Source organism: Netta rufina, assembly GCF_964035555.1.
Source record: "Netta rufina genome assembly, chromosome: 1".
Lineage (NCBI taxonomy): Eukaryota > Metazoa > Chordata > Aves > Anseriformes > Anatidae > Netta > Netta rufina.
Window position 1 is genome coordinate 933,410 of NC_140123.1, and position 13,000 is coordinate 946,409.

At 58.3% G+C, this 13,000-nt stretch overlaps 1 protein-coding gene across 1 annotated transcript in view; it reads right to left on the minus strand.

Moving 5' to 3' along the window:
• Positions 1 to 2,596: 2,596 nt before the first annotated feature.
• CLPB (ClpB family mitochondrial disaggregase) overlaps positions 2,597 to 13,000 on the minus strand; it is a 66,378-nt gene continuing 55,974 nt past the window's right edge. Inside the window, exons 10-16 of the mRNA XM_084301898.1 lie at positions 11,999 to 12,043; positions 9,470 to 9,631; positions 7,420 to 7,576; positions 4,746 to 4,819; positions 4,175 to 4,294; positions 3,679 to 3,783; positions 2,597 to 3,393 (exon numbers count right to left, since the gene is read on the minus strand). Coding sequence (XP_084158024.1) covers positions 3,142 to 3,393; positions 3,679 to 3,783; positions 4,175 to 4,294; positions 4,746 to 4,819; positions 7,420 to 7,576; positions 9,470 to 9,631; positions 11,999 to 12,043 — 915 coding nt within the window. The 3' untranslated portion in view covers positions 2,597 to 3,141. The remainder of the gene's footprint in view (positions 3,394 to 3,678; positions 3,784 to 4,174; positions 4,295 to 4,745; positions 4,820 to 7,419; positions 7,577 to 9,469; positions 9,632 to 11,998; positions 12,044 to 13,000) is intronic.

Here is a 13,000-nt window from a genome sequence, read left to right on the forward strand (position 1 = left end):
CAATCGGGGAGGGCCCCGCTCACCTCCCCAGCACAGCCTGGGCCGGTGATGCTCCTGCTTGACGGGGCTTTTGGCTCTCCACTCCCTGGGGTGCTGGTGCAGCATGGCACGGCACGGCACGGCATGGAGCAGGATGGCATGGCACAGGGCGATACAGGACGGCACGGCACAGCGTGGCACAGCACAGCCTGGCGTAACGTGGCCTGGCAGAGTCACACGGTGTCACGGAATCGATTTGTCACAGAGGCATGGCACAGTGGGACATGGTGCAGCACAGTTTGTGTGGGTGCTGCCTGGGCTGGGCGCAGGGGGAGCCGGCCCCTGGAGACACACAGAGGGAATCCTGCCCTTACCCCTGGGTTGTCCCTGGTGTCATGCAGTTGTGCACACCCCTGCACACCCCCTGATGCCCCTGCACAACCTCACACATCCCTGCACACCCATACACAGCCAGCTCTGCCCCGTGGGTCCATGCCTGGCCAGCTCCAGCGCTCCACTGATGGGCTGGAGCCGGGAAGCCACACGGTTTGGTGAGGGGACGCGGGAGGTCGGGTCGATGGTTGATTTATCTTGAAGGTCTTCTCCGACCGAGATGATTCTGGGACCTGTGATGCTCCTGCTCCTGCTCTCCCTCTCGGGCACAGAGCCTCTTGGTTTTCGTGTGCCACGTGGGGACGTGGCCCTGGCAGAGCCGGACCCGGTGGGTGTCCCCTGGAGCCTCCGACAGTCCGGGACGGGCTGGAGGTGTCAGGGCTGGAGGCAGTCGAGGAGCTGGGGCTGTGGAGGTGGCTCCTGGGGCTCTCCCTGTCCCCATGCAGTGTCCCAGCCCCGCGGGGTGGGCACAGGCTGTGGCCCGGGCAGCTCCACTGGGGAACTGTGCGAAATCCAGTGCCCACCCCACTGGGCTGGTGTTGGGCCGGCCCCACCACGGTGTCTGCGTTGGTTGGAGAGGGTCAAAAAACCCCCGTGGAGCTCCAAGACCCTTTCAGGTGAAGACGAACACGAAGAACCTCCTCCTGTCCTCTCTGTCACCACAGGAGGCTCATCAAGTCCTCCAGGACCATGCAGTCTGTGCAAGACTGAAGGGATTTTTGGGGAGACCGCGGCGGTGCTTTCCGTGGTAGTAAATAAAAGGACAAATCCAGGAATGCTCCTGGCTGTGCAGTGCTGCTACTGAGTGCTGCGCCCACCCCTGTGCCATCCCTAAGCCCCCCCAGCTCCAAAGCCGCTCTTTGTCGCAGCCCTGTCCCTTTGGGCGCACACCTCGTGTGGTTGGATCAGCCCCATGGGCAGTGGGGTCAAAGCAGCCCCTTAAAACTTCCTGCAGCCCCTGGAAAATCAGCACCAGGGACAAAACAAGCCCACGGACAGGCAGTGTCCTGGTTCTGACGTCTGCCTCAGCAGCTCAGCCCCAAAAACTCGGGCACCTCACCGGGATGAGCCCCTCCAGCAGCCCCAGGCACCGGTCCTGGCGCACCCCGGGGCTGTCTGGGGCCGCCTGCACCCACAAAGGGTCGGGGCTGTGACCCTGCCAGCGCTGCACGGAGCTGGGAAGGGGGCACCCAGCACATGGGGGGGCCTTGCAGGGCAGCGAGGGGCTCCCCAAAACTTCTGCCTCAGCTGGAGCAGGGTGGGTGCTCCCGGCAAGCCCGGGGCTCTGCCACCTCCCATCCGTCACTGTCCCCGTGCCCCAGGGACTGCGACTTATTAATTCCGCAGGGCTATTTTGTTTGATTTCCGCCTGTATTTCATTTCCTCCCCTTCCCAACGTGCCTGTGGCACGTCACCGACCGGCGGGGTAATCCGCGGAGACGCGGTCGGGGAAGGGCGGTGACCTCGGCACCGGGCTCCTCGCCCCATGGGGTGGCCGAGCAGCGACCGAGGCTGTGGGAAGGGACCCGTCTGCCTCCCCCCCATTCCCTCCCCAGGACCAAGTCCCCAGGGACGTGACGCTGGCTGTGTCCCCAGGAGAGGACGAGTGTCCAAATCCAAGGTGCGTGGTCCCCCACTGGACCCGTCACTGAGGTTGGTGAGGAAGGCACAGATTGCTCGTACTGCACCTTCCCAAAAAGTCTGGCAGGGTACAGATGGGGAAGGATGAAGGAGCAGAGGTGATTTTTCCCCAAAACCCCCCCCATCTGCCTCAGCAGCCTTTCAGGGACACCCAGGGTGTCTAGAATCTAGAACCACTGTGCTAGAATCACGCAGGAAAACCCAATTCCTCCTGGAAAGAGCCACTGCAACGCTCTGAGTGCCTGGACGGGGACCTTTACCTCGAGCTGACACCAAGAACTTGGACATTGGTGTTAACCCCGAGAAATTAACAACGTCCAGGGAGCAGCTCTGCGAGGATGAGGGGTCAGTGGCAGCAAAGTGTTTGGTGAGGGTCACACTGGGATGGCACCCGGCCGGGATGGGGCTGGAAGAGGAAACGTGATGGTGGTGCTCTTCGTGGTGCTCCTCGTGGTGCTCCTCGTGCCTCCCGGAGGTGAGCAGGACCTGCAGGAGCCCCCCAGGGCTGTGTCTCTCCCTCCTCGATCCCATTACCGGGCAATCCCCACCCCGCTCTGCCCGGCCCCCCGAGAGGCAGAGCATCGCGTGTGCACGCCACGTTTATTGCAATAAATAACCAGAAGCAGGCGAGGTACAGTCAGAGAGCCTGGTGGCTTTTAGACGAAGCTGTCACACACTCAGCCCATCCTACCCCGTGCAGCATCAGTCCAAGCCCCACAAACCAGTCCCTGCAGCAATTCCCATCTTCAGGCAGCGACAAGCCCGACCAGCACCCGTACAGTCAGAAATCTGCTTTTCTGTGTTAAACAGCCCCAGCACCTTCTCTCTTACGCTGTTTCTGCAGTGAAATCCCCCTGCCCCTCACCCTCGTGTCCCCCCGTGGCTGCACGGCGCCTCGCCAGCCCACGGCCAGAGCCTTCTGTGCCCTCCCAGAGCCTGATGCTGCGGGGCCTGCCTGCCAACATCCTGCTCCAGAGGAGCAGAGGCAGCAGGAGCAGAGGCAGCAGGAGCAGCTTTGCCCCACCTCACACTCCTCTGGGATGGATGCCTGCCCTCACAGATGTGGCCACGGGGCACACTGCGAGTCTGACGGTATTTTATTGCCAACCCGCACAGCCCCGGCGTGCCCTAGAGGAAGTACGTGATGTTTTCTGGGTTCAGAGGTGCCTGGATGTCCAGTTTTCGGGATTTGCTGTCCTTCTCCACGATCTCCAGCCGCAGGGTTGGCGTCTTTGTTTTCTCCGCGCCGGGGGCTGAGCTGTCTTTGGTTTTCAGCAGCTGCTTGTCCGAGTCCTCCACCGTGATTTTCAGGGTGCAGCCCCTCGGCAGCAGGTCCTGCTCGTAGGCAGCTGCCAGCTGGTTCACAACGCGCCGTTCAACCTGGAGGAGGAAAAAGCAGCTGCCATAAAACCCCGAAATATCCCTGGGGGAGCCGTGCCGCCCTCCTTCCCACCCCTGGGCAGCGATGTGTCCTCCCCCCGACCGCCAGCATCCTGGCTGCGAGCCCTGCAGCCACATTTTCATGGGACAGACACAAGCAGCAGCCTCCTGGCGCTCCCCAGGCAGAGCAGGGCTGCGAGGGGAGGCTGTGGGGGCACTGCCCCTGCTCCTGTGCCCCCTGCAGCACCCAGCGGGGCTGAGCCCTGCTTGGTCCTGGTGTTTTACCTCGTGCTTGATGGACCGAGCCCCGTAGTGCAGGTTGTAGCCGTCAGCCAGCACATCCATCACCTCCCTGTCCCAAAGCAGGGTGATGTTGTGCCTCGCCTTGGCCTGCGGGGGCAGGAGGAGAAGGAAATAAATGTTACCGGGGGGGTTTGAGCATCCCCAGCACCCCCACTGCTTTCCTCGAGCAGCTGGGAGCCGGGACAGAAGGGTGCTGCATGTCCCTGTGTTCGAGCTCGGCCGAGTTCAGCCCTGTTGGTGCCCAAAAAGGTTCCAAAATTGCCCCCCTAAATCCTATTTGGCCACCTGGAGCACTCTATGTGCCAAGACATCAGGCATTTGACTGTCCTGCTGACCCATGGAAGACGACTACAGCACAAACACATGCTCACGCTGCTTCTGCAACAGCAGGATGAAGGCTTGGACGGGAATTCCTCCTCCTCGTGAAGGAGAAGTTCCCTCTAAAGCAATTGCCTCTGAGCAACGGACTGGATTTTACCTTTTTGGCCCAAAAATTCAGCTCCTTGTTGACGAGCTGGATGAGCTCCGAGTGGCAGAAAGGGAGAAAATAGACGATCTCGTTGATCCTCCCCAGGAACTCATCCCGCCTGAAGTGAGCCTGCGGGGACAAGGGCTGCAGGTCAGGGGTGCCAGGGGATGGACGGGGGTGCCAGGGGATGGACGGGGGTGCCAGGGGATGGACGGGGGTGTCAGGGGGACGTGTCACTGCAGGAGGACTTCCCTGGCCCAGAAGCCGAGCAGATTGTGGCCCAGAGTGAGCGCAGGACCCCCGAAAACCCCACCCCAGCACTTCCCAGCCCGCGTTCCCCTTCCAGTCTCCTATAACTGCACTACAACGGGAGCAGAGAGATGCTGCTATCTCTTTCTGCAAGGCCCTGACCTTGCTTCTGGGTGCCTGAAAATTAACCATCAAGCCTGAAAATGAACGTCGTGTGACTGAGCTCACATCTGGGAGGCAGCTGGTGAGGGGCACGGCGCTTAAACCGCACGACTCGGTGAACAAAGCTCAGCACACCTGAAACACGAGCCCTGAAACCAATCCCCCCTACCTTTAGGATGGGGCGAATGACCTTCTCCTTGAACTGCTTGGAGATGGTGATCTTCTCGGTCACCTGCACATCCTCTGAAAGACACAAGGACACGAGGACACGGGTGAGGGCAGGGAAGGGAGGACATGCGGAGCTGCATGAGGAGGAGCCAGCACAGGAAGACTGCACGGGAAGGTGAGATGGGGGCCCGGCAGGGTCTAGGATCAGACCCCAAATCTCCCCACGTGCCACAAACCACGTCTGGTGGGTGCTGTGGGGCTCCTGCATCCAATTCCCTGCCGTGGCTGGCTGTGTGCCCTGTGCACCCTACTCTCAGACAGCAGCAGAGCTCCTGCTCTGCCTCCTCTCAGTGCCTTACACCCCACGAGCTGCCTGCCAGCAGATTTTGGGTATCAGGAGTCCTCCTCTGGCCCCCGTGAAACCCGGACGGTGGCTGGGCCATGAGAACCAGCCCAGGGAGCACCCAGGGGTGTTCTGGGGGGGCTGTGGCAGCTCTTTAGGCTCAGAGGACAGCCCGTGAGCCCCTCAGCAAGCAGCAAAACCCAGGCTCAGCCTGGGGCACAAGCGTGCCTCGGGCTTCGGGACCACTTCCCTCCACTGACTGCAGATGGAGCCAGGGTCTGGCAGCCCTGCTTCTAATCCCAGCTCCAGCCCTGACAGCCAGCTTCAGCGCAGGCTTCACCTTCCTGCAGCCCCACGGCACCTTTCTCTTTGTCTCGACTGCCTCGCTCCCTTCCTACACCTTCAGGCGTGTAACTCCACGGGCCATTTGACACAAGGGGAGATCCCTCGCAGGAAAGGTGCTCTGGGTAGGAGGCTGTAATGCCAAGAAGTGCAGAAATACCCTGCTGAAGGCTGGGTGCTGAGAGCCTTTCCTGCATTTGCAGCCTTGGTGGAGCTGTGACACTCGCAGCAGTGGCACAGGAGGCTTCCAGGCACGGTGCTGTGCGCTCTGAAGTCCCCCTGCCCCTTCCCCTGGGAGGCTGGGGGGCTCTCAGCACCCATCCCAGCTCACCCCCTGCTGCAGGAGCACCCCCAGGACACGAGCACGGGGGTGCTCCAGGGATCCTGGGTGGGGATTTTGCTGTGCCACATGGGGAGGACGAGCAGAGCAGTGGGGTAAATGGAGCTGGGGGTCCTGGGTTATAGGATTCAGCCCCTTCCACATCCCTGAGCCACCAAAGGGATTGGGCAGAGCGCTCTGCCCGCGTACGGGGCCTCTGGAAGAGGAGCTGGGGAGGGCAGAGCAGAGCACAGGCAGTGCTGAGGTTTGTCACCTGCAATATTTGCTGCTTTCACTCATAGATGGCGAGATAGGGCGGAAGCAGCTCCTTCCCTCTATCTTTCCATTTATCTGCCCAGCCAGGCACTCAGGCTGACCTCCCGGCCGCTGCGTCCTGCGGCACCTCCAAGCCAAGGGCTCTGCAAATTGCAAGGAGCTCTGCGAAACTCAATTGAGGCCGGGCTCCTGATCAAAATGCATTTTCTGGCTGTGCTCTCTCGCTGCCTTTCACTCACTGCAGCTGTCTGTCGTACAGTTCCAGAAATTAAAATTCAATGCTTTCCTCATTTAGGAGAAAAGTGCTTGGCATTTTAAAATGTTATTCTTGAAAGTTCAGTTGCAGGCAATGCTTTGTCCTTTACCTAGTTTGATTGAAGTTTAAAGATTCTGAATTAAGTCAGCTTTGGCATCCGCTTCTCAGAGCAAAAAGGAAGAGACAGTGAGAGAGAAGCTGAAAAATACACTCGATGCCAAAACCCAGCATTTTTTCCTGCTGTCCATGGAGCTGCTGCAGAAAGCTGTGGCTCCTGGCCGCAGCACACACCACACACCACAGCTTCTTGGGCATTTCCACGGGTGAGCAGAGAAACCCTGCCTACGTGCAGGAGGGCACAGGCTGCCAGGTACCCCGTGGATGGGAAGAAGGGGACCAAACGGGTGAGGAAACTGTGGTTCTGCACAGGCACAGCAGCACCCGATGCTGGCAGTGCTTCCTTGTGCTCCCTGTGCCAGTGTCTGTGCTCAAACCTGTCCCTATTTCAGAGCTAGAGGGGGAAAGCCCCGCTGCAGGCACTGCTGTCTGTCCTTCCTTAGGGCAGTGGAGCCCTACTGGTGGCCTCCTGGTGTTATCCTACGGGGTTATCACTGCAGGGCTGAGCGTACAGAGACCCCGTGCCTTCAGCAGGGCTGTCAGAGGCTGCCCTTACCCTGCTCCGTCCTCCCTCTGCGACCTGCTTGGGGACAATTTCCTTCAGGACCCTCGTGTGGGGCTTGTGCTGTCACTAAAAGGCAAAGTAAAATCTATTAAGCTCAGTCCTAATTACCTTTAGCTGACTTAAGAAAGAACTAAACTATTCTTCGTTAATGTGAGCGCCTGGAGGAGCCACGGTGTTTCCGAGGAAGCACGTGGAAGGGTCCTGAGAGAAAGAAAAGGATAAGCAGATAAAGGGAAGGGAGCACGGGGTGGGGAGGGCTGAGAGGTGGGCTAGAAAGCCCCAAGCAAAGACAAATCGCTCAAGGACGTGCTCATGAACAATGAATGCTGCAGGGAGGCTTTCAAAGAGGCCTCGTGGTGGTGAGGGCAGGCGTTAGATCCCTGCAGCAGGGAGCTGCAGCCTTAGGGAGGAGCTGGGTTCTCCAGGGGCTTGGAGAAGGACGTGCGAAGCCCAGTACCTAAGTTTTCTGCGATCCTCTTCTTGCTTATTTCCACGGCCTCCTGCCTGAGCTGCAGGGCGTGCTGGGCTATCTCGTCGCTTGCCACGTTGGAGGTCATGATGAAGATGGCATCCTTGCAGTCGATGGTCTTCCCCTTGCCGTCTGTCAGCCTGCCCTGCAACCAAATCAGCACGAGCATCAGTGGGTGCCCCAGGACTTTTCCAAAACACGAGGCAAAACATCACAGCCCTCTTTTTCCCCAGAGATTTGGTTCTGATGCTGTCCAAGGGACGCCCAAGGACACGGGCAGGTGCTGGGCTGCCTGCGATGAGAGCTGTGGTATTCACTGGTATTTACTGGCCACAGCTGGGTGCTCACCAGAGGGACAGAGGGGAGTCAGCTCAAAGCTCCCTGTGCTGCTGTGGCTGCCTGGGAGCTCCCCCAGTGCTGGGCCAGGCAGGGGCAGTGAGCTTTGTGGTGGTTTGGCAGCACCACGTGGGAGCACAGACTGCTAGGAGCCCTACCGAAAATAAGCAAAGCCGAAATAACCCTGCAGGAATAACTGCTTGGCTCTGCCCGTGGAATGAACCAAGCACGGATCCGGCTGGGGCAGCAAGAGGTGACAGAGAGAGAGCATCCCCCTGGGACAGCCCCAACAAACCCAAAGAGGGCTCCCCGTGCGCCCAGGGAGCTGCTGCAGAGCTGAGGGCTGTGGGGTCAGCGCTCCTCCCACCAAACCTGCACAGGAACCCTTCAGAAGTGCTAGTTCTCTTGATTAATAAAGTAAAAAAAAAAGAGAGAAAAATAAGGAAAAAAAATAAGCAGCTCCCCAGGCAGTTTCTTTCCTCGATATGTCTCCAGCAGCAGATATCCAGCACAATGACACAAATCCTTGTTGGGTGCTTGAGATTAACATTTGGGTTATTGCCCTGTCAAGTGCGTGGTACAGGAATTGATTTCACATTTAGCTGCTGCTGTGATGATCTATGCAAGAAAAAATTGTGTTATTAATCCTTAAAAGAAAAACTAAACTCCCCAAAACCTCCCAGCACATCGCTCCGGAGTCTGTTCGCCTCCGTGGACAGACTGGGACCCTAAAAACAGACGGAAAAACTCGCGTGCAACAAGCTGAGCGTGCAGCAGGAGATGCAGCAGCCCCTTTTGTCTCCTGGTGTCCCAGGGTTGCTCCAGGGACACGTGTTTGTCCCCGGCTCCCACCAGCTCCTGCAAGAGGAGCTGCAGCTGCCCAGGACAGGTGAGAAGCAAAGAGAGCCCCGGAGACCAGCAGAGAGCAAAAGGGCTCCGAAGTCACTGCCTGTGCGCCCTTCCTCGGCGAGTATTTCTCTCCTTCCTACAGCCAGCAGGATGAGGGGGAGAACCAGCATCTGGGGGAGGAAGGCTGGGAGATGACTCACGTGCTGCCTGGAACGCCGTGAATGAACCAACCCCAACTCCAGAGCAGCAATTAACGAGGCACGGCTCGTTAAGGCTAAGAAGTGCCCAGGTTGCCGTGCTTTCCTGATGAGGTGGCAGCACCCGACCTGTGCCCGGGTGCTCAGAAAAGTTTTTCCCCGTGCCACCCTGCTGGGCAGCCACAGGGCACGTGTGCCTCTCGGTGCTCCTGCCCTCTGCTGCCCACCTCTGCTGTCACCAGGGTTTTTAGTGGTATCCTCATGACACAGACTTCGCTCTCGTGCCTTCCCAGCGACACGGGACAATCTGATCCCTGTGGGCTTCTTGCTCAGGCTCCTGCCCCTCCCATCGCTGGCTTTTTCTCTTCCCAAAGATGTCATTTCTTCCACCACGAGACCTCAGCGTGATGCTGCTTCCCGGCATTAACGTGGCCTGACTGGCTGGCTCACATTTTTTGGCAGTGACTATTGATTTAGAGCGCTTCCGCCCCGCTCCAGACCTCTCCTGCAGCCGGCCCTCACACCAACCCCAGGTTTTCTCAAGCTCTGACTCTAGATTTTCTCTAGGGAACCTGCTTTGGCAGGGGGATTGTGCCCAACGATCTCTTGAGGTCCCCTCCAGCCCCTCCAGTTCTGTCACTCTGTGCCAGCCTCACCTCGTCGAACAGCTGCAGCATGATGGTGAGGACGTCTGGGTGGGCTTTGTCGACCTCGTCGAAGAGCACCACGGCGTTGGGGCACTGCCTCAGCTTTTTGGTGAGCTGCCCGCCCTCCTCGTGGCCCACGTAGCCGGGCGGAGAGCCGATGAACTTGGCGACCTAGGAGGAAGGGACAGGACACGTGAGAGGGGATCCGTGTGCCGCCAGGTACCCCAAGATGAGCTGAATAAGGCACAATTTGGTGAAATGCAGATCGGTGACTGCTGGGCAACTGCCTCACACAGGGGGTTAAGCCCCAGAGGCTGCAGGAGCACCGCGCGCAGGCACAACCCCTGCTGTTCCAAGCGGTGTCTGAGTGACCCCCCCAGCTCTCAAAGACCTGTTTCAATGCCCTTTGGCCCTTTTAAGAGAGAATTTAAGGGACCACAGGTGGTAGGTGGCTTCCCCAGAGCTTGGGAAGCAGCCACAGTGCAAGTATTTGTCCTGCACCCGCAGCCAACTTCCTTACTGCTCAGCACCGGGACTTCTAAGTGAGGTTCAAAAAGGAGACAGCAGAGTGCTCCTGGCAACAGAACTGCTTCTGCAGAAATGACAGGGGGATTTTGGTGTTCAGCTTGAAGCAACCTGGCTCTCTGGGCGCACCTGAAGTCCTTTAAGCACACCAAGTTGAAAGGAACACAATTTATCGATTGGTTTGTTGATTCGGGTGGACGCCGGACACGCAGAGCCAGCTGCAGGCTGCTCACCCGGATGAAATCCTGGGAGCGAAATCCCAAACCCTTAGAATATCGGTGAGTCCTCGTGGAACAAACTATCTGCCTCTCCTTCACGCAGCACAGCCTGGCGCTGGGTCTGTCGTGGTTTCGTTTATCGTCGGAGAACCCCGAAAGCCTTTCGTGCCGCCGTGCCGGCACAACCGTCCCCTTCTGGTGCTCGGCGGGCTGGCAGGGGAAAGGAGCCCCGACACCTTCACCCCTGCTTCCCAAAAGCTGTGCCCACAGCCACCTACCTTCCCTCTTCGAGGCGGCTCCGTTTGGCCCAGCAATGCAGCCCGGGGACAGCCGTGATGCCCTCGTCCCCGGGAAGCGGAGCCGTGCGCTGCTGCAGCCTCCCTGCCCTCTCCCGGGGGCTCTCGGGCAGAGGTGAGGGGCTCCCGCGGGCTCAGGGACCCTCCAGCAGGAATTAGCTGAAGGCAGCTAATTCATTTCATTTGTTTAGCAGCGCCTGTGGCTACGTGAGGCTCCCCAGGCTCCTTCAAAGGATGCTGTCTCCTGGGCTGACCTCCTGATCCTTGTTTGCTTGAAAAATTTATATTGCTCTCGCTGCAATTCTCTACTTTATTTCTTCCCTCTGCTCTGCCTCTTGTCTTTGTCAGGGCCCGGTGTTTTATATCTTACATTTACACCGCCGCTTCCAGCTCCTCTTTCTTTGCACTGAGTCATCAACATGGCTTTATTTTTATGCATTTTTCACTCCTCCAGCGCAGGTCCCCACCAGAACCGCCGACAAGCGATCTATCAGGCCAGCTGCAGGCAATTCTGAATTTTCTCTTCCCCGTATCTCCTTACTTCCCTGCTTCGGCTAAAATAATGCTCTCCTGGACCTTTTCTGGCCATTGGAGGGCCCTGACCCCCTCCTGCTCACACGGCTCACCCCGAACACGGAGGTGGTGGCTCAGCCCTTGGCAGGACGAAATGCAAGCAGTGGTGCTGCCAGCACTCCTGCACTCCTCCACAGCCCCTTTTTCCTCCTCTTACTCACGAAAATCTTCCCAGGTCCCAGCCAGTGCCTCCTCCTCCTCCTCCTCCTCTGCAGCAGCTCCCCCGATTAAGGGTTTGATCCTCAGCAGAGCTCTTATTCTGCGCTTCTGGGTCTGGGTGCACCTCACCAGTGGCATCAACAAAACCAGACAAGGGAGCTACGCTGCCATCAGGAGAATTTAAATTTGCATTTTTTTGCAAACCAGATTTATGCAGTCTCAGCTGGGACCTTGCTGCTTTTTGGAGTTGGAGGGGACAGACCTCTCCTGGAGGATTTCGGGCTTGGCTGGGCCAGCAGGAGGTGCTGCTATCGTCAGTGCAAATGCCTCACGGTGGTGCTTGAAGGCTACGTGGGATCAGCCAAGGTGCCCACAGCCAGCAGATGCCATATAAAATATCCCCTTCTGGTCCATAGTTCCCTGTGCTATTTCTCCTCCTGGGCTCACTGCAGCACTGAACCCCTTCCAGGGGACGTTTCTGCAGATTCACTGCCGCGTGTTCCCTGCTGTGCGTCCCGCACCCGCCTCCGGCACACCAAACTGCCCGTTTTTTGGCAAGGGAACTCAAAAAGCTCCTGGCTGCCCACTGCCACGGCCAGGCCTCCACGGCAGCCTGCAGCCAGGAGCTCTGCCCGCGCTCAGAGGCAGCGGGAGGCCACGGACAGTGATGAAACGCCGGGGAACGGCGGGATTGGCACGATTTGTTTGAATTACCCATTAAACTCAGAACTGCAACCCCTGGAAGTCCAGACAGCCCATTTACTAACCTCGTGCCTCTCCTGGAACTCCGACATGTCCAGTCTGATGAAACCCTGGAAGAGAAAGAAATACGTAAAGTGATTTTTGATTAATGTGCCCCCGGTTTCATTACATTTGGAAGGCTTCTCCAGAAGCAGGCAGGTGGCTGAGCACACTTGTGTTCGCCTCGTGGCTCCCCAGGACTGCAGGCAGGCAGCAGCCAGATAAATCCACTGCAAATATTAGGACTTCTTCTGAAGGAAGAGGGAAATAACTGCAGTTTCTCAAAGGCAGCCAGGAACTGATCCCACTGCCCCTGGCCGAGGTTCATCGAAACACCCTGCTGGTCACCAGGGCTGGGGGCTGAAAGTGGGACTGAAATAGCTCACAATTTGCTACATAAAACGGATTTTCTTGCTGCTCAGCCTTTTTTTTGAAACAAATCCCACGAAGAACACGATGTAAAAACAAAACTAAGCAAAACCCCAAATCGTACAGCCCAGGTAAACGAGGTTCATGGACGATCACCTCAAGGAGACGACGTTACAGAACTCATGACTACACAAGCTTCCTTTTGCATTTGGAAAGCTGATAATTCACCGCAGCCAAGGCATTTCCTGGGCTTGCAGCTGGGTGCTGAAGCTAGGAGCAGACCTGCTCGACCTTCCAGCATCCCACTGGAGACCTTTCCACCAGCACTTCCCCAGCACCCTGTGGGGCTGAGCCCTTTGCTGGGCGAGGGGCTCCACGGTGTGTGGCTCAGCACCAGTGAGACCACCCGGTGCTGCCGGACACCCTCGAGGCTCCAACATTGCCCTCCAAGGACAGCGAGAGACCCAGATGATGGAGTTACTGGCTGGGGAGAGCCAAAGGAGGTGGGAGGCCAGGCAGACACGGGCACCAAGAGCTGGCACCATGCAGGAGGATGTGTCCGTGCAGCACACGCTGGTTTTGGGGGTGCTGTGTGGTGGTGGTGTGAGTTCAGGGCAGTTTGGGCAGCTCAGAGCGACTGAAACTCTTCATTTCAAACC